This window comes from Malus domestica, chromosome 02 (assembly GCF_042453785.1).
Source record: "Malus domestica chromosome 02, GDT2T_hap1".
In the NCBI taxonomy this organism is placed as follows: domain Eukaryota; kingdom Viridiplantae; phylum Streptophyta; class Magnoliopsida; order Rosales; family Rosaceae; genus Malus; species Malus domestica.
The window spans coordinates 11,744,184-11,765,747 of record NC_091662.1 but is presented as its reverse complement, the minus strand read 5'-3'; the positions used below and the strand labels follow the sequence as shown (position 1 = coordinate 11,765,747).

Sequence of the window (21,564 nt, the reverse complement as noted above, 5' to 3'; positions counted from 1 at the left end):
CTTTCAGGCTTGCAACCATGTCCTTTTAAAGCAACCTGTCACTCTTAAAATCAAATGCAGAACCAAGGAAATAAAAATACAAGTGAAACTGTATTTTTCCTCCATGATCACATACACACTTAACTTAAGAGCACTGTGTTACCAAAGAGATCATGATGTACAGAACTGGCAGTCAAAATTCCAGTTCCTCACAACACAAACTGATTCATTTATCAGTACAAAATTATCTGTCAAAGAAACTTCAAATATTAATTCTCAATATATAATATCCAAATCACAATCCAAAATAAATCTGAAAGAAACGGTTATCAATTAATCGAGTGCTTACTCCCACTCATTAACTGAATCAAAAGTCTCTCTAACGCCCATGTTGTAGACATGCCGCTTAAAGACTCCCACTGATAAAGCCTTTGTCATAGGATCAGCTATCATCAACTCAGTGTTGATATGTTGAATGTCCACCGTTCCCTTTCTCACTTCATCTCTAACCTTTAGATACTTTATATCCATCAGCCTGCAAGCCAACGACCTTTTGTTGTTCTTCGAGAAGAACACTGAAGCCTTGTTGTCACAATATATTCTTAATGGTCTCTCAATATTGTCAACAATTCTCAGTTCTTTCACCATATTTCTTAACCAAATAGCTTGCTTGGTCGCTGCATAACATCCAATAAACTCAGCTTCCATAGTGGAGGATGCAATAGAGCCTTGTTTTGCGCTTTTCCATGAGACAGCTCCACCCGCAAGTAAGAAAATATAACCGTTGGTTGATTTTCTGTCATCCACGCATCCAGTTAAGTCCGAATCTGTGTATGCCACCAGCTGCAGGTTATCAACATAGCTATAAGTCAGCATATAATCCCTTGTCCTCTTTAAATACCTGAGAACTTTCTTGGCTGCAATCCAATGAGCTGTGCCAGGATTTGATTGAAATCTTCCTAGTACACTCACTGCAAATGCTAAGTCAGGCCTAGTGCATACTTGAGCATACATTAAACTGCCAACTAAAGATGCATAGGGCTTGTCCTTCATGCTTTCCTTTTCCAACTCATTTTTGGGACTTTGTTCAGTACTCATCTTATCCCTTTTCCCAATAGGTAATTCGCCACTAGAGCACTTCTCCATGTTGTATCTTTTGATGACTCTATCAATGTATTGTTTCTGAGAAAGACCAAGAACCCTTTTGCTACGATATCGTATTATCTCAATACCAAGCACAAACTGAGCTTCTCCCAAATCTTTCATATCAAAGCTTTCTGTTAACAGTTTCTTGGTTGCATGTAACAATGATATATCCGAGCTTGCCAATAGTATATCATCGACATATAAGACCAAGAATATGAACTTAGAATCACTGACCTTTAAATACACACATTCATCCATCTTGTTCTCTTGAAAACCTGCTGCCATTATAACTTGATCAAACTTCTTGTTCCACTGTCTTGAAGCCTGTTTTAGCCCATAAATGGACTTGTTCAATTTGCAGACCAATGATTCCTTCCCCCTTTCAACAAATCCTGGTGGTTGTGCCATGTATATGTCTTCCTCCAAGTCTCCATTGAGGAAAGCAGTCTTGACATCCATCTGATGAAGTTCAAGATCAAAATGTGCAGTGAGAGCTAAAAGAACTCGCATCGAATCCTTGGTGGATACAGGAGAGAAGGTTTCATTGTAATCGAATCCTTCTCTCTGCGTAAACCCTTTAGCCACTAGTCTTGCTTTATGTTTGTCAACTTGTCCATGAGAATCCCTTTTTGTTTTGTAGACCCATTTGCAGCCTATTACTTTAGTTACTTGCTGATCATTGGGAACTAAGGTCCATACATCATTCTTGTACATGGAATGCAGCTCTTCTTCCATAGCTGCATACCATAGTTTGGACCGAGCACTTGAAACTGCTTGATTGAAAGAAATAGGATCATCCTCATCACCTACATTATGCTCAGCCTCATGGAGGTATACAAAGTCTGAGGAAATGTTTGCCTTTCGTGTTCTTTGAGAGCGCCTTATATGTTGTGCATTGTGTTGAACCTCATTTGGTACTAGGACAGATACATCTGCTGCCTCATTGATGACAACAGAAGGCAAGACCACAGTATTTTCAGTTGGGGGCATCACGTTTTCATCATTATGATCTGGAAGCACTGTCTCAGCCTCTTGAAAATTGTGTGTGTCACTTTGGAGCAGCAGTGGTTGTGGTATCTCAGTGACGTCGACAGTGTTGTCTTGCGGATCAAGTAATGAAGGAATTATGGTTTCTTCAAACTCAGATGTTGGTCGAGCGAATGTACAAATGGAACCCTCTTCAACAAATTTTGCATTATTAGTTTCCATAATGCGAGTGCTAGAATTAGGACAATAAAATCTGAATCCTTTGGATTTATCTGGATAACCAATAAACCAACAGCTAGTCGTTCTTGGATCCAACTTCTTTTCATTAGGGTTATAGAACCTGGCCTCAGCTTTACACCCCCACACGTGGAAATGATTAAAGCTAGGTTTCCTCCCTGTCCAACACTCAAAAGGTACTAACTTTACTGACTTGCTTGGAACACGGTTCAGGATATAATTAGCAGTTTTCAAAGCTTCTCCCCAAAGAAAAATCGGCAATTGTGAGTGTGCCAGCATTGATCGAACCATATCCTTGAGAGTCCTGTTCTTTCTTTCTGCTACTCCATTTTGATGTGGAGTGCCAGGGGTTGTATACTGGGCAACAATGCCATTTTGTTCAAGATAAGTCGCAAAAGGTCCCTTGTGCTGTCCAGTTTCAGTATACCTGCCAAAATACTCACCACCTCTATCGGATCTCACAATCTTAATTCGTTTTTCAAGTTGTTTTTCAACCTCCAAATGAAAAATTTTAAAACAGTCAAGTGCCAAAGACTTATCAGAAATCAAAAACACATATGAAAACCTTGAAAAATCATCAATAAAAGTTATGTAATAACTGTTCCCACAAATTGTTTTATTCGGAAATGGTCCACAAATATCAGTGTGAATTATTTCTAGCAAGTTTTGACTTCTATTCGAACCCAACTTTCTGGTATTCGTGAGCTTTCCCTTAAAACAATCAACACACTCCTTAAAATCACTGAAATCTAGCTGTGGCAACAAAAGCTGTTGTGAAAGTGTTAACATTCTTTCTTTTGATATATGTCCTAGCCTCTTATGCCAAAGTATTGATGATTTTTCAGAAGTTATGTTGCTTTTAGAACTGTTCAATGACACATTAAAACACTCATTGTAATAGCTACAATCCATTTGCCACATATCAGTTTTGAGAAAAGCACTTCCAAGCAAGGTGTTCTTATTATTCGAATGGAAAAATTTTACACTTTCATTGTCTCCAACAAAAATGATTCCTGACTCAACTAACTTTGATGCTGAAATTAAACTCCTTCGCATTGAAGGTACATATAGAACTGGACTTAAAAACAAAACAAAACCCGATGCTAAAACTAATTTAACACTGCCCACAGACTCCACAGCCACCTTGCTCCCATTTCCCACAAAAACGTTGTAGACCTCATTGTTTATTTCCCTTGTTTTTGAGAACCCCTGCAAAGAATTGGTTATGTGGATGGAACATCCAGTGTCAAACCACCAGCTTTGAGGAGGAACGATAATTAAATTCGATTCAACACAGACAAAAACATTAATGATTTTACCTTTCCTAACCAGCCAGTTTTTGAAACCAATGCAATTCTTCCTCATGTGGCCTGTTTCTTTGCAGAAATAACACTCCTTATCTTTATCATTTTCAGTGTTTATAGGTTTAAGTTTGTGAGATCCTTTAAAAGTGTTAGTATTCTTAATTGAAGGGTAAGAATTAACCTTCTTTTTCTTCTGGTTGGCAGTATTCATAGGACCAGTACTTGGAACTCTATTGCCTTTTTCAGTTTGAACAAAATGCACTTCTGCATTCTTATCAGTTTTCAGCCTGTCTTCTTCTTGAGCACACATTGAAATTAATTCATCAATACCCCACTTGTCTTTCGAAGTGTTATAAGACACCTTGAGTTGACCATATTTCGCAGGGAGCGAATTCAGTGCCATATGCACCAGAAACTGATCAGTCACAACCACTTCAAGATCTTTGAGCTTTAGAGCAAGGTCTGCCATTTTGAGAATGTGCTCACGCACACTCCCAACTCCATCGAACTTCATGGAAGTGAGTTGAGTGAGAAAAGTTCCAGTCTCAGCCTTCCCAGATTCTATGTATTTTTCCCCAATGGCAGCAAGAAAAGCCTTGGCATTGGTGTGCTTTGGAATTCCTCCTTTCACCGACTGAGCCATGGCCTTTTTCATGATCATTATTGACATTCTATTGGCTCTCTCCCATTTTTCAGACTTAATCCTTTGATCTGCAGTGCTTTCAGTAGTGATTGTTGCAGGCTGATCTTCTCTCAAGGCCAGATCCAGATCCATCAGTCCCAACACTATCTCAATATCCTCTTTCCATTTTTTAAAATTCGAACCAGTCAATGTTTCAATGTTAGTAAAATTGAGTGACGTGGTTTGAGTAGCTGCATTCAACAAAATTTATTAATATTTTATACAAAAATTTTATAACAGATATAAAGAAGAAGCTTATGACAAGTTTCTTCATCCTCTCAATAGCATATAAACACAACAACATCTTTGGACTGAAGTTGCTTATATTAGTTTTGCATAATCCAAACATAGAACACAAGGGTAATATATATATATATATCCAACACTTTTGAGCAGATGGATTACATAATCTTGTCAATTCCATCTTCCATTATACACTAACTCATTCGAATTTCAACAGTAGTCATTAAACACCTTTAGGCAGATTAATAATTTTCACATATATCAAATGAGTCAGATCCAATCACTTGGACAATAAGCAACCAAAGCACGCTAAACACTTTTGAGCAGATTAGCGTTTATGAGTCTTGAAAATATATTCATCAGTATAACTTTGATGAATAAATGTTCTTGTAATCAGATTATGACCCACGTACATTGTCTCTCTGTTTCCCATCTAAACCTGTCGCGGATTAAACAGCAACAATATATGTATATCTATATATTCAACTTCATCATCTATACATGTCAGGAATTATCAGTGCAGCGGAAGTTAATTATCACATGAATGTTATTGTTTATGGATCATATCTGTAAGTCCTAATATTGAACCCTAACCATACTGTGTGGCTCTGATACCACATGTTAGATAACCCAAGGAACCAACAGCATGCTATTAGGGTTACAGTAAGAACAATATGCAGGTTACGTCATTATATACATGTTGCATGGCATTATCGTTGTGCATGCTTTTAGCCATGAAAACATACCTGTCGCCATTGTGCTTCTGGTGCAGGGATGAAGCAATCTTCTACTTCCAATACCTCCTCTATGAATTCTACTAACAAAATAGGTCTGTAGTATTGTGATTCGAACGGTATGGAAGCAGGGACTGCTTCTTTGTTTTTATATCTAGGGTTTCTATCGAATCCCCCCTATTAACGGAAAGGATATCCACCCTGATATCCTCTAAAACAATCAGAGTCCCATCATGACTCTTATATATATATTCTCTTGATAAAAGGTCCCGAAACTGATTGCAAACAATTAGAACTCCAAATATATTTATTCCTTTAAGGTTTCTGAGAATAAAGATTTCATTTGACTTGATTACCAAGTCAACTACTTTCTTAAAGATTTTCATCACAACTCATTGTCCATTCACAAATGTTTTACAGGGCCGAGTGCTGGACCGATCTTTGTCATCCGGCCTTTGCCATGGCAGGTGCACTTGCATGCAAGGGCGAAGCTACGTAGGCGCAAGGAGGGGCGGTCGCCCCTCCTCTCTCAGGAAATGATGATCAGCAGCAACTTGCTGCCCCCTTTAGATCGTCGGAAAACCTACAAACCATCCCTTTTCCTTCATGCTTCTGCGATGCGGGTGTCTGTTCTTTTGGACCTGGGTTTATGAAAAAGAAACCTAAAGCAAAACGGCATCGTTTCGGCGTACTAAAAAAATAGTAAGAAGCTAAAAATGGCGTCGTGTGATCATTGAAAGTTAAAAAGATAAGGGGACCACCTTCCATTTGTCTGTGTCCCCATCCATTCCAGCTTCAAGCCTTCAAGCCTTAGCCAGCGGCTTCCACTTTCCATTCCAAGGAGCCTCGAAGCCAACATCTTCCAAGCCAACTTCCATAGCCACTTTTAATGTTAATGTCTAATGTTTTTTTTTTTAAATTTAATTATCCCTAATTGATAGTTTAATATAAATTTTTGTTTAATTGATATAGAATAATTGATATGAATTGTATGGTTATTGATAAATGAATTGTTGATTATTGATGAATTTAACTGTTGATTATTGATTAATTGAATTGTTGATTCTTGATTAAATTAATTGTTGATTATTAATAAATTTATATAATTATTAATATTAATTAACTGAATTGTTGGTCTAATTAGTTATTACTTGTAGTAGACTCTACTATAGGATTAAGTGACTTTTTTTCTTTCCATTATACATTTAGTTAATGGAATGATACTATAAGTTATGGGGGAAGGACAATCGATGTTTGATCACCCGTTAGTTTGATAATTTTGAGTGATTGAAGTATAGTATAGCAAAAGATGTAGCATTTTGCCGTTATTGCTACTTTTCAAATGTGATTTTGATAAAGCGAGAAATGATGGAAGTAATGTCTTAATTGAGAAATGGTTTACTAATTGGACGTAAGGATTCGAAAAATTTCGCCCCTCCACCCAACAATTCCTAGCTTCGCCACTGCTTGCATGGCAGGTCAAAAAAAATATCTCAATAAAAAAATAACGATTTTTGGTTCGGAGGGGAGACAGCATGGAGTTTATTTTTGCCCAGGGTCTCCCCTCCGTTGTGTGGTGTGCGCCGTCTGTCCTTTCTTATTGTTTTGTCTCTTATTTTTGCTCGCCCCCAATCGCAAACAGTCGGACATGGATTCTGGACAACTGCGGCCGCATCGATATCTCGTCGTCAAAGGTATTAATCTATCTAAATCTATTTCAATTGATTTCATCAATCTAATAAAGCTAAATAAAGCCTGCCACTCACACAGGGAACATATAATCACTTGCACAATCAATTAATTAGTTTCTTGCTCAAATTGTCTCAATCAATGAGTTTTATCTAATTTTGTAAGCACAATATAAAATATGTTAATTGGAACTTGGTAATTGATTGATAATGCTTACAATCTGTGGAGTTGTTCAATCAACCTCAAATTATTCCAAATTGTTTTCAATCATTTTGACTTCAAAGTAAGCAAATTTATTGTATCGTGGAATAATTTGTTTGATATAGTTGGTAATTTCTCCGTCTACTTATGCACAAACGATTTGGAATAATTTGGAATCAAAACTTTGTTTGGAATAAGAAAGGACAGAAATAATTTGGAATCAAAACTTTGTTTGATATAGTTGGTAATTTCTCTGTCTACTTATGCACAAACGTACTTATATCATCCTTCTAAACAATTCTCGAAACCTCCGATTCGTTCCTGCTTACTTTTACAAGTCATTCTTATGATACCAAAGTCTCTTCTGCACTGTTTATTGCCTCGTTATTAATGTTATGGTAGTACAAATTCTATGAGCTGAGGATGAGATTATCATCTAAATTGTTGGCCTTTGCCTTAATATTTGTTTATAACGGATGTTATTAGATATTGTGAGATCTGTTAGTTGATGGATCTTTGTAATATTATGTAATTATGTTGGTTTTGGATTCCATTGCTGTAAGCCATGCATTGTATTCCAATTAGATGATTCTAGGGAGATTTGATGCCGGAAGATTACTGCTCGACGAGCCCGAATGGCCAGAACGAAGCCTCTCATCACAATTACAAGTTAAACTAAATTTCGGCTCAAATACAAGCTGCTTGGTTGTGGGATAGGTCCAGAAGTTCTTTTCGTGACAACCTCTTTTCTGAGGATTTGAGGTGACCAATGAAACTAAAGCTTTTAAGTATTGGCAAGTAATGTTTTCTGTTAATTTACAAGAAGCTTTTGAAGTATTGGCAAGTAATGTTTTCGGTTAATTTACGTTTTGTGATTCAAGTCATTGCGATTGATCATTCATAGGTGTTGGCATTATCATTTATTTATTCTATTCATTTGTTAAAAGAGTTTAGATTGAATATATTCCCTTGGTTTTGTTGTTTGTATGGAATTGCGGAGGAATTATCGTTAAACTGGGGTTGTTTTTATAGTACTTGGATGATAGATCAAATTGTGGTCTGTTGATATTGCCCGATTCACAATTAGGGGTTATGATTTTGGTTATTTTTCAAACAGCTCCGCGTAGTTGTTCAATGTTTGTATTATGTAGTTTCTATTTACTATTACTTACAGAAGGTGGCGTTTAGTTCATGATGTCTTCCTTTATATGATGCAACCTCTTTAACTAAGCTCGTTTGGATGTGGTTTTAAAATGATTGAAAGCGTTTTTGGTGAAAATGTTTTTGTAACCAATTCGTAGTAAAAATGTAAGTAAATTCTGAAAAAAAAACATTTACATTTAAATTGCTTCCTGTAAGAAGCACAATATGTGCTTGTTCCGGAAAGTATTTCAAGTGTTTTTGGAACAAAAAAATATTTTTTCTGAAAGTATTTTTAGTCATTTTTTAGAACCAATTCTTAGTCATTTTTCAATCATTTTAAAAGTAAATCCAAATAAATCTTAAAGCTAAAAATTTGCAGGAATCATTTGTTACTGCAAGTTAATTGTAAAATTGAAACAGCATAATTTGTTTTTGGGCTGGGGAATAGTTGCTTTGCTTGGAACACTTGTTTTTTTATGCCCTCGGAGAAGTTAATTTTGAGGGGAATAGTTGCTCTGCTTAGAACACTTGTATTTTTTATGCCTTCGGAGAAGTTAATTTTTGGATCTATATATCAGACGAGAAAAGGGATGCCCTAAATTTTTGGGGGACCTTAAAATTATATTTTATTTTGGTCAAGTAATAGATTTTGTAAGATTAAATTTTAGGTTGGTCACCGACGGGATTTGAACTAACATCATTATGTAAAGGCTCAACATTTTTTCATCATGGAAGGATGCTTGCCTTGAATTGCCTTAAATTGCCTTAAATTGACTCCAAGTTGATTACTGTGGGATTTGAACTAACATCATTATGCAAAGGCTCAACATTATTGTTGGTTTATTGCGGGGCTTAACTTAGATTTTTTTTTTTGGTAGACTACTACCCCCATTTAAATAGATGTACCATATGTACATAACGTAAGTCGACAAGTAGTTGCTTGTACTGTAAATTTCTTACTGAAAAGAATTAAGCTGGAAAATTCAGAAGTTAAACTTTGTTGATCGATTTCGGCCTCCTGCTCGTTGCTTGAAATGAAGATCTGTAAGCTCAAAAATGGTAGAGCGCTCAAGGTCCTTGACTGGGCTTTTGAGAGGTTGGTGGTTCGAATCCATCCAGATTTGCTATGAATTTTTCGTTATATGATTTGATGTTGTTTGGTGATTTTTCGGTATGCATTCTGTTTACCTTTTTGCTGTCTGTTTTGTTGTTTTGGTTTTTTTGGGTAAATTATATGGTAACACCTCAGGTTTGAAATTTATTACAATCTCATACAATCTTTTTAAAATATTTCACTTTCATACCTCCATGTATTATTTTATTTCAACATAATACATCGGTTAGATTTTTCATCTATTAATCCGTTAAATGTTGACATGACAGCCCATTTGTGCTGCTGTGGCTGCCATGTGGTAAAAATAATAATTTTTTATACATTAAAAATATTATAATATTATAATATACATGACAGGAGGTTGAGGGAGGCGAGGCAGGAGAGGTCGAGGTTGGAAGGGTCCAGGAGGAGGGAGGGAGGCGAGGCACTAGACCTCAAAAACCATTCCACATTTTACAGAAGAGAGAGAGAGGGAGGGGGAGAGAGAGAGAGAGGTCAAGGTGGGACCCGAGCTGAGGGGTGCTCGGGTGGAGGGGATGGAGGGACGGGAAGGAAGAGATGGGTAAGGGGTGGGGGTGGGATGTGGTGTTGCGGGGAAGGATTTTTGGGTTTGAGTTTCTTTTTTTTTAATAGGGTTAATATTATAATATTTTTAATGTACATATAAAAAAAAAAAAAAAATTGCCACATGGCAGCCACATCAGCACAAATGTGGCAGCCACGTCAGGATTTAACGGATTAATGGATGAAAAATCTAACAGAGGTATTATGTTGAAATAAAATAATACATAAGGTATGAAAGTGAAATGTTTTAAAGAGATTGTATGAGATTGTAATAAAATAGTACGTGAAGTATGAAAGTGAAATGTTTTAAAGATGTTGTATGAGGTTGTAATAGACCTCAAATCTGAGGGGTTACTATGTAATTTACCCTTTTTTTAATGCAAAATTATATTTTACAGCAAATTGGAAAAATAAATTGGTATCCGTCTCACCATTTACAACAAATTGTTTTTTAATGTTGTTCTAGCAAGTGGTCTTGTATTACCGTGGTGGAAAGATTTTGAGTCTTTACATTCAAAACAAATTGTTTTTTAATGTTATTCTAGCAAGTGGTCTTGTACAAATTGTTTTTTAATGTTATTTTAGCAAGTGGTCTTGTATTATAGTGTTGGAAAGATGCTGAGTCTTTATATTTAAATTTCATCGGTGACTAGTTTAACATTTAATTTAATAGGGTGTGTGGGCATTGGGTATGTTTGGTGGATTGGTTAGGATAGGTTGTGATTAATTAAAATAGACTTGAGTTGTAAAAAAAATATATGAGCTAAATATGATGGATTATAAATTCACAAAAACGTGAGTTATATAGCCGCTCGTTAGACATGCATTAATGTCTTGTCTTACAAAGCTTAACTAATTCTTGTCTATTCAATTCTATTTTTAACAGTCAAATAAATAGGTAAATTTCAACTGAACAAGGATTGGAAAAAAAAAGTTGGGCCTCGAAGTGTACCCTCAAAGCTCACTCGCAGGCTCTCTCTCTTTACAATTCTATACGGCTCTTCTTCTCATGCAGATCCTCTTTGCATGAAATGAATTATTTACATCAAAATGTATGTACACATAAAAATAAGATAGATTGTACAAAATTAATTTCAAAATTATTAAAAAAAAAAACAAAATACAATAGTTTGTCAAATAATAAGGTTGATGGTGATAATGATAGGTTTAAAATTTTTTTTTACTACATCGATATTTTGACAATAATAGGAGGTGGAGTTTGGCAAAGTTACATAATGGGTAATCCAATTTGATATTGAATTCACCATCCACGATATTCGAACGAATCGAACGTAAGACCTCTAACTTTCAAGTAAAACGAAATATCATCAGACCGAAAGTTAAAAATACAAAGCTGAATTCTTGAATTCGACCCGAAGGTGGAGTCTGATTCAAAAGGATTGGTTCAAATGTTAAATAAGGAGATTCAAGTTGATGTGTTGATGGAGGTTTATTTAGTTGATATTTGGAATATTATGCAGTCATTCCAATTGGTGAAGTTTATCTTTACCCCTCGACATGCAACCCATATGGTGGTGGCGTACGTTCTTAAGCATGGTGGGCGCTATGGTTGGGATGAATTAGGACCTCAATTTTTGTTTAATATTATAGCTGAAGATGCAAATGTTTCCATTCGTATTTGATTATTAATACAATTCTATCCTTTGACAAAAAACCAATGGCCCAATATATTATTGGGAAAATTAGAATTCCCTATAGTTTTTCTATATAATTTGGATTAAACATCTATGTCTTTTTAAAATTTGATTAAAGTGCTTTGACCAATGGTTACCTCTATTCTTTAAAATTAAAATATTTTTTGAATTTATCATTTTATCTGTATGATGCACTTTTTCTTATTTAGTGGAAATATTAGTAATTAAACTATATTTTTTCTTCTTCCAAATATGTTTTTTCGATCACAATTTTTTTTTTGTTATGCAAACATTTAATATTATTTAAATTTTCAAATGGTTTTTTCTTTTTCAAATAGTTGGTGATCAACATAAAAAGCTCCGTGTAATTTTTTCAATTTTTTTGTGAAATTATATATATATTTTTGGTTGTTTTTTAAGTATAGTTGTTGACGAATTATTATTAGGTACGATACATTACATATATATATTATCTGAGGGTACATTTGAATTTACAAAAATCATTAATTGATATGTTTATTTGCAATTTCTGTATGTTTGATTTGATACATATTATTAATATTGGTACATTATTTTTATTTTTTATATTGGTACGTTTATATTATTCTCAATCCTATTTTCTCTTAATGTACTAAAAGAAAAACTTATTTCGGTATGTTTGATTTTTGGGGATTAAAAATATTTAAACTATTTTGAAAAGAAAATATCTTAAATCGTAGATAATTATTGCTAAATTGTAACATTATTGTGAAAATAAATTGAATCTAACCAACTTTTTTTTATTTTTACAATTATCTCTAACGAAGAAGAGTGTAATCAAAAAGCTAGATTATATGAAATTTGTTACAATATAATGTGCATATAGCACCAATATTATGACAAAAAAAAGTTTAATCAAATTACTAAAAGACATGGATATTTGATTAAAAAAATTAAAAAATAATGCGTACTTATATCAAAATATCTGTATATTCTTAAGGCCCAACAATGAAGAAACCATTAGCCCATATATATCGAATAATCTAGAACCAACCAAAATTATAGTAATAAAATAAAAATGTTATTTTTATAGTTTATTTATACCATAATTTGTATTATCTTTCTAATAAAGATAGAATCCAGATATGGTCGTGAATTCTATCTCGACAAAATAGATATTTGCATAAAAATTGAATCCGATTCCCACCAAACAACCTATCGAGGCGGCCAAAAAAACTACATGTCGTGTTTGATATGGTCAATAAAATGGGGTGTGCTTTCTCTGTCTCCAGCTCATCAGGGTACGTGTATGGTTACGCCACCGCCAAATCTACCGAACCACATGATCAACACCAGCCGTCGATCACGATGATAATTAAGAAATCGCAGCCGTCTACCCAATTTTTATCCTCTTATAAGTACGTTAGGGTGCCTGCTTATCAACCATTCAAGGTTCACGCCACCAAATATTCTCTCTCGCCTCTCACAACTTCATGCGCCTCAGGAGTTCTTCTCCAGATTTGCGCTCCATGGATTGTTTTCTATGTCGATCACCATCGGATTCGCGTCGATCGTATGGAGATCTACGTGTTGATGGTGGTTTGAGATTGTGAGGTGATGGTTTGAGCTGCTTTTGAATTCAGCTGGTTTTACCAGCCCGAGCTTCTGTGTTCGTCGCTCTTCGATTCGAATTTACAGGTACGTATATGTTTTCGATTCGTTTTACTAATCTGGATATGAACTTTTGTATCAAATCGTTATTGTTTTTGCTTTTTTGTTTAAATTTTATTAATTTGCAACGAATTTTAGCTTTAGTGTTTCTGCTCCGTATAGATTTTGATTGATGTGTGTTTTGGCGTCCAAACAGATTTCGCAGACGGAGCTCTAACCAAATCGGAGGAGATTACAAGTATCCGGCGGCGTTTCAGCAGCTGATCCAATTCGATCTCGTGGTGGCCGAAGCATGTTTAATCTTAACCAAAGGGTCATGGTTCATGGTTGTAATTTCATGAGACTGAAGCTTTTATATCGTGGGATTTGGGTTGGGGTTATGGGTTGATTTCGGATGGATGTATAAGATATCGGGACGAAAGGCTCGGTGGAAGGGCCGAGTGCTGGACCGATCTTTGTCATCCGGCCTTTGCCATGGCAGGTGCGCTTGCATGGCAGGTCAAAAAAATATCTCAATAAAAAAATAACGATTTTTGGTTCAGAGGGGAGACAGCATGGGGTTTATTTTTGCCCAGGGTCTCCCCTCCGGTGTGTGGTGTGCGTCCTCTGTCCTTTCTTGTTGTTTTGTCTCTTATTTTCGCTCGCCCCCAACTGCAAACAGTCGGACATGGATTCTGGACAACTGCGGCCGCATCGATATCTCATCGCCAAAGGTATTAATCTATTTCAACTGATTTCATCAATCTAATAATGCTAAATAAAGCCTGCCACTCACACAGGGAACATATAATCACTTGCACAATTAATTAGCTTCTTGCTCAAATTGTCTCAAATCAATATGGGTTTTATCTAATTTTGTAAACACTATAAATTATCTTTGTTGGAACTTGGTAATTGATTGATGATGCTAGTGGACGATGCTTACAATCTGTGGAGTTGTTCAATCAATCTCAAATTACTCCAAATTGTTTTCAATCGACTTTAAAGGGAGCAAATTTATTTTATCTGTTGATTGTAAAATATAAATTACAATACTTGATCACAATTTTAAAGCTCCAACCGAAAGATCCAACCACGAATCAAAACTTTGTTTGATATAGTTGGTAATATCTGTCCACTTATGCACAAACGTTGTCATCCTACTAAACAATTCCCGACACCTCCGATTCGTTCCTGCTTACTTTTACCAGTCATCCTTATGATACCAAAGTCTCTTCTGCACTGATTATTGCCTCGTTATTAATGTTATGGTAGTTCAAATTCTATGAGCTGAGGATGAGATTATCATTTAAATTGTTGGCATTTGCATTAATATTTGCTGATAAACGGATGTTATTAGATATTGTGAGATCTGTTAGTTGACGGATCTTTTTATGTAATTATGTTGGTTTTGGATTCCATTGCTGTAAGCCATGTATTGTATTCCAATTAGATGATTCTAGGGAGGTTTGATTCCGGCAGATTACTTCTCGGCGAGCCTGAATGGCCAGAACGAAGCCTCTCATCACAATTACAAGTTAAACTAAATTTCGGCTCAAATACAAGCTGCTTGGTTGTGGGATAGGTCCAGAAGTTATTTTCGTGACAATCTCTTTTCTGAGGATTCGAGGTGACCAATGAAACGAGTTGAGCTTCGCATTCCTCCGTCTCTAAAGCTTTTAAGTATTGGCAAGTAATGTTTTCGGTTAATTTACGTTTTGTGATTTAAGTCATTGCAATTGATCATTCATGGGTGTCCGCATTATCATTTATTTATTCTATTCATTTGTTAAAAGAGTTTAGATTGAATATTTTGCCCTAGTTTTGTTTGTTGTATAGAATTGCGGAGGAATTACTGTTAAACTGGTGTCGTTTTTGTAGTACATGATTTTGGTTATTTTTCAAACAGCTTCGGTGTAGTCGTTCTGTGTTTGTATTCTGTAGTTTCTATTTACAATTACTTACAGAAGGTGTTTTGTTCATGATTTCTTCCTTTATATGATGCAAGGGGTTTAACTAAAGCTAAAAATTTGCTGGAAGGGTATGTGTTACTGTTAAGTTAATTGTAAAAATGAAACAGCTGAATTTGTTCTTCGGCTGGGGAATAGATGCTCTGCTTAGAACACTTGATTTTTTTAGGATTTGGATCCTCTCTTGAGCAGGAGATCAGGATCCTCGGGATCAAACAACTTGGACCGTTGGATTTTGATCTAACGGCTACAAACAGGGGTCCTTTAAAAGTTATAATAATTATAGCCGTTGGATTAAAATCCAACGGGTCATGTTGTTTGATCCCGAGGATCTTGATCTCCTGCTTAGGAGAGGATCCAAGTCCATTTTTTTATGCCCTTGGAGAAGTTAATTTCGGGGGGAATAGTTGCTCTGCTTAGAACACTTGTATTTTTTATGCCTTCGGAGAAGTTAATTTTTGGATCTCTAAATCATACGAGAAAACGGATGCCCTAACATTTGGGGGGATCTTAATTTTATTTTATTTTGACCAAACAAAAGATTTTGTTAAATTAAATTTTAGATTAGTGACCGACGAGATTCGAGATTTGAACACACGTTATGCAAAGGCTCAGTATTTTTTCACTGTGGTTAAATGATGCTTGCCTTAAATTGACTCTGATTTTATTACTTTGGAATTCAAAGCCTGGTTCACTGTTCGACCAAGTTAATTATTATAGAATTTAATGCCTGGTTGAGGTTTCGATAGTCTACCGGTCTATTGGTAATTTGGCATTCAAATCATGGATAATCTCAACATGCCTAGGGGTTTTTATTTTTGGTCGTTTTTTTGTTTTTGTTTTTGTTTATGTTTATAGTTTATTTATTTATTTATTTTAATTCAACTAAATTATTGTTGGCTTATTGCGGGGCCTAACTTAGATTTCTTTATTTGGGTAGAATACCCCCCATTTAAATTGATCTACCATATGTACTTAACGTAAGTGGACAAGTAGTTGCTTGTACTGTAAATTTCTTATTGAAAAGAATTAAGCTGGAAGTATCAGAAGTTTTGCCTCCTGCTCGTTGCTTGAAATGAAGATCTGTAAGCTCAAAAATGGAAGAGCGCTCAAGGTCCTTGACTGGGCTTTTGAGAGGTTGGTGGTTCGAATCCATCCAGATTTGCTATGAATTTTTCGTTACATGATTTGATGTTGTCTGTTGATTTTTGGGTATGCATTCTGTTTATCTTTTTGCTCTGTTCTGTTGTTTTTTTTAATGCAAAATTATATTTTACAGCAAAATTGTTTTTAATGTTATTCTAGCAAGTGGTTTTGTATTACAGTGGTGGAAAAAAGGCTGAGTCTTTACATTCAAAACAAATTGTTTTTTAATGTTATTCTAGCAAAAGTGGTATTTGTACAAATTATTTTTTAATGTTATTCTAGCAAGTGGTCTTGTATTACAATCGTGGAAAGATGCTGAGTTTTTACATTTAAATTTAGTCGGTGATTAATTTAACGTTTAATTTAATAGGGTGTTTGGGCATCAGGTATGTTTGATGGATTGATTAGGATAGGTTGTGATTAATTAAAATGGACTTGAGTCTTGTAATAAAAAATAGGAGCTAAATACGATGGATTATAAATTCACTAAAAAGTGAGTTATATAGCCACTACGGGGCTCTTCTTCTCATGCAGATCCTCTCTGCATGAAATGAATTTTTTACATCAAAATGTACGTAAACAATCAAATAAGATAAGATTGTACAAAATTAATTTCAAAATTATTAAAAAAATAATAAAATACAATAGTTTATCAAATAATAAAGTTGATGGTGATAATTATAGGTTTTTAATTAATTTTTTTTACTACATCGATATTTTGACAATAAGAGGAGGTGGAGTTTGGCAAAGTTACATAATGGATAGTCCAATTTAGTATTGAATTTACCAGTTACGGTATTCGAACAAATCAAACTTAAAACTTCTCACTTTTAAGTAAAAAAAATATCATCAGACCGAAAGTTAAAAATACTGAATTCTTGAATTTGACCTTCAGTCAGAAATAAGCTAAATGCTCTGAAATTCCCAAGGGATAAGTGCCAATGGCCCAATATATTCTTATTCTGGTCAAATAATTGATAAGATTGTAGAACCAATTAATAAAGAAATTGTGGGGGTAAGAGCAACTCCACCCATGGAGCCCTCCCTCTGGCAATTCACTATTCAATCCACCCTATTGAACAGTAACTGCCTTAAATGAATAGTAACTACCATTAATGAACAATAATTGTCATTTACATCTCCACCCTTTCCCTGGCAATAAGCAATTAAAATAATAATTTTTTTGTTTGTTTAAATAATAAAAAATTACAAAAGTTCTCTCTTTCTCTGACACAAAAAAAATAAAAAATTGCAAAGCCCTCGGGCCACAGGCCCGTCGACTCCCCACCCCACCTTCGCTTGGGCTCCCACCGTCGCTCGGCCTCCACACGGCTGGACCTCTCTCCACCGACCCTGGGGCCCTTTGTCCTCGCCTGTCGCCCGAGCAACCAGCCTCCGCTGGAGTTGCTCTAAAACCTAATTATTGTAAATAAAAAAAAAACAGCTATAATAACCTTTTTACGGGGTATCGGATTCCCAAACAAAAAGGAAAGCCATGGTCCCACCTGTTCCCACCTATAAGGCGGCAAAATAATATGTGTTGGATGGTAACGTCCAGCTCATGAATCACTAACCACAACGCCCCATATGAACCGTCCATCTCAAAGAAGAGGAGTCAAATCCCATCCGTCCATCGCATCTCTTATCCCATTATAAAAGTACGTTAGGGTGCCTGACTCTGAACCATTCAAAGTTTCAACGCTAACAGTCTTCTCTCTCTTAACAACTCTATGCTTCGCCTCCTGATTTCTTCTGCAGATCTGCTCTGCATGGATCGTTCTCTCTGTCTAATTCATGCGGATTCGCGTAGATCGCATCGATATATTCGCGTTGATGGTCGTTTGAGATTGGGATGATGATTTGATATGCTTTTGCACTTCAGCCGGTTAAACCGGCTTTCGCCTGTGTTCTTCGATTCGATTTTCTTATCTGTTTATGCTCTAGTGCTTCTGCTTGCTACAGATTCTGATTGCTTTGTTGTTTTGTTTTCGATCAGATATAGCTACGGAGCTCTTGCACAATCTATGCGGGTTTGAATCCTTGATGTTTCCGAGCTTGATTCGATGGCGTTTCAGCAGCAGATCCGAGTCTTATGAAGGCTGAAGGTGCTCTACACCGAATCTATGTGAATGCTACAATTGTAATTTGATGACTGGGAATCTGAAGAGATGGGTGTTTATGGGGTTAATTGGGTACGCATCGGATGTATGAGATGTCGGGACTAAAGGCTCGGTGGAAGAGCTGAGTCCTGGACCGATCTTTGTCATCCGGCCTTTGCCATGGCAGGTGCGCTTGCATGGCAGGTCAAAAAAATCTCAATAAAAAAAATAACATCGTTTGTGGTTTGGAGGGGAGACAGCATGGGTCTTTTTTGGCCCAGGGTCTCCCCTCCGGTGTGTGGTGTGCCCTCCTTTCTCTGTTGTGTTGTGTTTGTTTTTGCTCTACTGCTCACATATGCATTTGAATTCGGATTCAGCACAGCAACGACGACGGCATATCTCACCGCCAAAGGTACTATCTGACTACGCCTATTTCAATTGATATGAATCTATCTAATCATGTTACTATCACATCTCCGGTTACACAGCAAACCCATTTTTATTGTGTACAATTAATTTGCCTCGTGCTCAAACCACTTCAACTTAATTTAGGGGATTAATCATATTTTTAGAGTAATGCTAGGAGATTAAATTGTGTAAATTAAATGATAAAGAAGTTGATGAGTGGATTATTTCTTAATTGTTGATAAATGTGTCTATTTTAAGGAAAATTAATAAAATGATATTGAAAACTTTGAATTTTAAAGATAATAAAATAAAAGAAATTTTAACGAAAAGCTATTGGTATTGCATATTGTAATGAAAAATCATATTTTTACATTAAAAAGTTAATTCTGTTACTATTTATTTTTATTTTAAGGAAAACTAATGAAAATGACTTGAAAACTTTGAGTTTTAACAAAAATGACAAACTAAAGAGTAAAGTAAATAGTATCTGAATTAATTTTTGTGTAAAAATATGGTTTTTATTAAAGTAAACAATACCGGGATATTTTTCGTTAAAAATCTCTATTTTAACATTATATAGTTTGTAAATTTAATCTTTCTAGTATTAAGTCCAACATCTAATCTTGTTTTAAAAACGGATGAAACCAAATATAACTGGGTATCCTAAATATAACTAGGTTGTTAGAGATATTATATTGTGTAAAATAAAACATGAAAAATGATTGGAGTATTACTTAATACTGATTAACATGTTTTTTTTTTATATTATTGATAGATGATTTAATTTGTAAATTTAGTTTATAAATATGGCCTTCCTAGTATTATTAAATTGCAGTGTTCCTTCAAACCGCTAAACTGATTTTCAAAGTAGTAGTAAGTTATAAGACAGTAGTTACAATTGTTACCAATTAATATGTTACACTCGGTGGATCTAAAACCTTAACGGATATGGATTTTTACCATGTCTGGCTTAATGTTCAAATTAACCTAGAATGTTGGTAAATAAATTTTAATTTTGTAAGGCTTGAGCACTCGTTGTAATATAACCTACGTTGTTATTGTGATTCATATTTATGAAACTGTTCATGCTTGCAATCTTTTCCAATATCGCCTCGTGCTTTTGTTACGACACTCCGGTGTATGAGCGGAAATTTTCATTACGTGTTGCTGTGTGAGTTGATGCTTAAGTTTTATTTTGTATACTAATTGCGGGAGGGTATTGATTGCGATCGATGTTATGATGTATTCTTGGATAGGATGCTGTATGGATCCTATGTAATTTTGTTGCCTGTGGCTGCTACTGCTTTAAGATTTGGAAATTGTATACCCCTTAGATGGCATTAAGGTCATTTTCAATGAAGGTGAGAGCTCATTTTACCCCTATACCTCTAAAAAAAATTAATATTTTAATAAACAATGTTATATTATATTTCATACTATATCTAACTGAGGGGCTCAAAAGGCTATTCAATTTAATGCGAAGAATTGAAATAAAATAGTATGGAATGGTAAAAAAAAAAATATGAGAATGATGTAGGAAAAAAATTAGAAATTCAAAAAAATGTCAAAAAAAGGTGGACGGGGTAAATAATCCACCAAAAAACAAATGTGGATTGGGCAAAAAAATTCTTTGGAAAAAAAAAAAACGTAGGCTGGCTCATCTGGCTTGTTGGCCATTTTCAATCAATCGGTTAGTACGATGAGCCGATTCCTTGTTTATCTTTTCGGGATAATTTTTTTAGCCCAATCGACTCTTTTGGCTTAGCTCGTATTTTTTTTGGGAAGAATATTTTTTGTCCAGCTCACTTTTGTTTTTAAAAAAAAAAAATTTAATCATTTTTCAAATATTTGTCATCATTCTATAATATCTGATCTCATTTTTATGTCTTCCTACGTTCAAAATTTTATTTTAATATGGTAATTTAGTTGAATGGAGATGGTTTTTGGTCATGGGTTATGTTTGGAGATTATATAAAATATGGTCTGATACTGTTTATTAAAATATAATTTCTTAGAGGGTTATTGGGTCAAAGAGAACTTTCTGGTTTTCTTTCGGTTGGAGATGGTCCAAGAAGTTGGATTGGCGGGCCACTGAGTTCTCTCTTATCTATGAAGCCGGAGGCCTATTTGTTTCCGTTCAATTGCAATCTCGAATACATGCATGCTTGGCTGTGGAAATGATGAAATCCCGTCTGCAATCTCTACTTGGGGATCTTGAGGTGAATAATGAAATGAGTTTGGCTTCCCTTCGTCTTTTACAACTTATTGTGAGGATTACTTGATTCAAACATTTTATGCCAAGATAAAGGATTTTGGTATGATAAATTTTTAGTCTAAATTATATTAGTAATGTTAAATTTTTAGGCGAGCAAAGAATTTTGGTATGTTAAATTTGTGAACCTGCTCTTTTTTGGGAGATTTTTCAGCATATTCAGATCACAAGATAGCCACACCACACGATAGATGGAAATGGATATTGTGAAAGATTTTTGTGAATTAGACATGCAACTCTTACTTGTATTATATAAGTTGTATTATTTAAGGGTGAGTTTGGTATTGTTATGCTTTGAAAAAAAAAAAATGGTTTTTATTGTACTGTCGTACTGTGAGAATAAACAGTTATCAAGTAAAATT

General features: G+C 35.0%; 1 protein-coding gene and 2 long non-coding RNA genes across 4 annotated transcripts; 2 read left to right on the top strand and 1 right to left on the bottom strand.

Annotated features, from left to right (window-relative positions):
- Positions 1 to 3,290: 3,290 nt before the first annotated feature.
- On the bottom strand, positions 3,291 to 4,978 carry LOC114820466 (uncharacterized). The gene is made up of 2 exons (XM_029091130.2): positions 3,669 to 4,978; positions 3,291 to 3,558 (listed from the first exon to the last, which is right to left on the bottom strand). Exons 1-2 carry the CDS (start codon positions 4,426 to 4,428, stop codon positions 3,527 to 3,529), a joined length of 792 nt encoding a protein of 263 aa, XP_028946963.1. The 5' UTR covers positions 4,429 to 4,978; the 3' UTR covers positions 3,291 to 3,526.
- Positions 4,979 to 12,880: 7,902 nt separating this feature from the next.
- On the top strand, positions 12,881 to 15,102 carry LOC114820468 (uncharacterized). Of its 2 annotated transcripts, XR_011573337.1 has the most exons (3): positions 12,881 to 13,355; positions 13,525 to 14,041; positions 14,761 to 15,102. It is a non-coding gene; the product is annotated as an uncharacterized lncRNA (long non-coding RNA). The 2 variants fall into 2 exon arrangements; XR_003767848.2 differs by lacking the exon at positions 14,761 to 15,102 and having other exon boundaries at positions 13,525 to 14,387.
- A 3,316-nt stretch (positions 15,103 to 18,418) lies between these two features.
- Positions 18,419 to 21,255, top strand: LOC114820465 (uncharacterized). The gene is made up of 3 exons (XR_011573336.1): positions 18,419 to 18,934; positions 20,187 to 20,291; positions 20,946 to 21,255. It is a non-coding gene; the product is annotated as an uncharacterized lncRNA (long non-coding RNA).
- Positions 21,256 to 21,564: the final 309 nt, after the last annotated feature.

Excerpts from the sequence above, each read along its gene's own strand:
- LOC114820466 (XM_029091130.2), bottom strand. The coding sequence starts at position 4,428 with ATGGATCTGGATCTGGCCTTGAGAGAAGATCAGCCTGCAACAATCACT. Across the intron at positions 3,559-3,668 it reads AAACTGGCTGGTTAGGAAAG|GGGTTCTCAAAAACAAGGGA; the intron begins GTAAAATCATTA and ends AATTCTTTGCAG.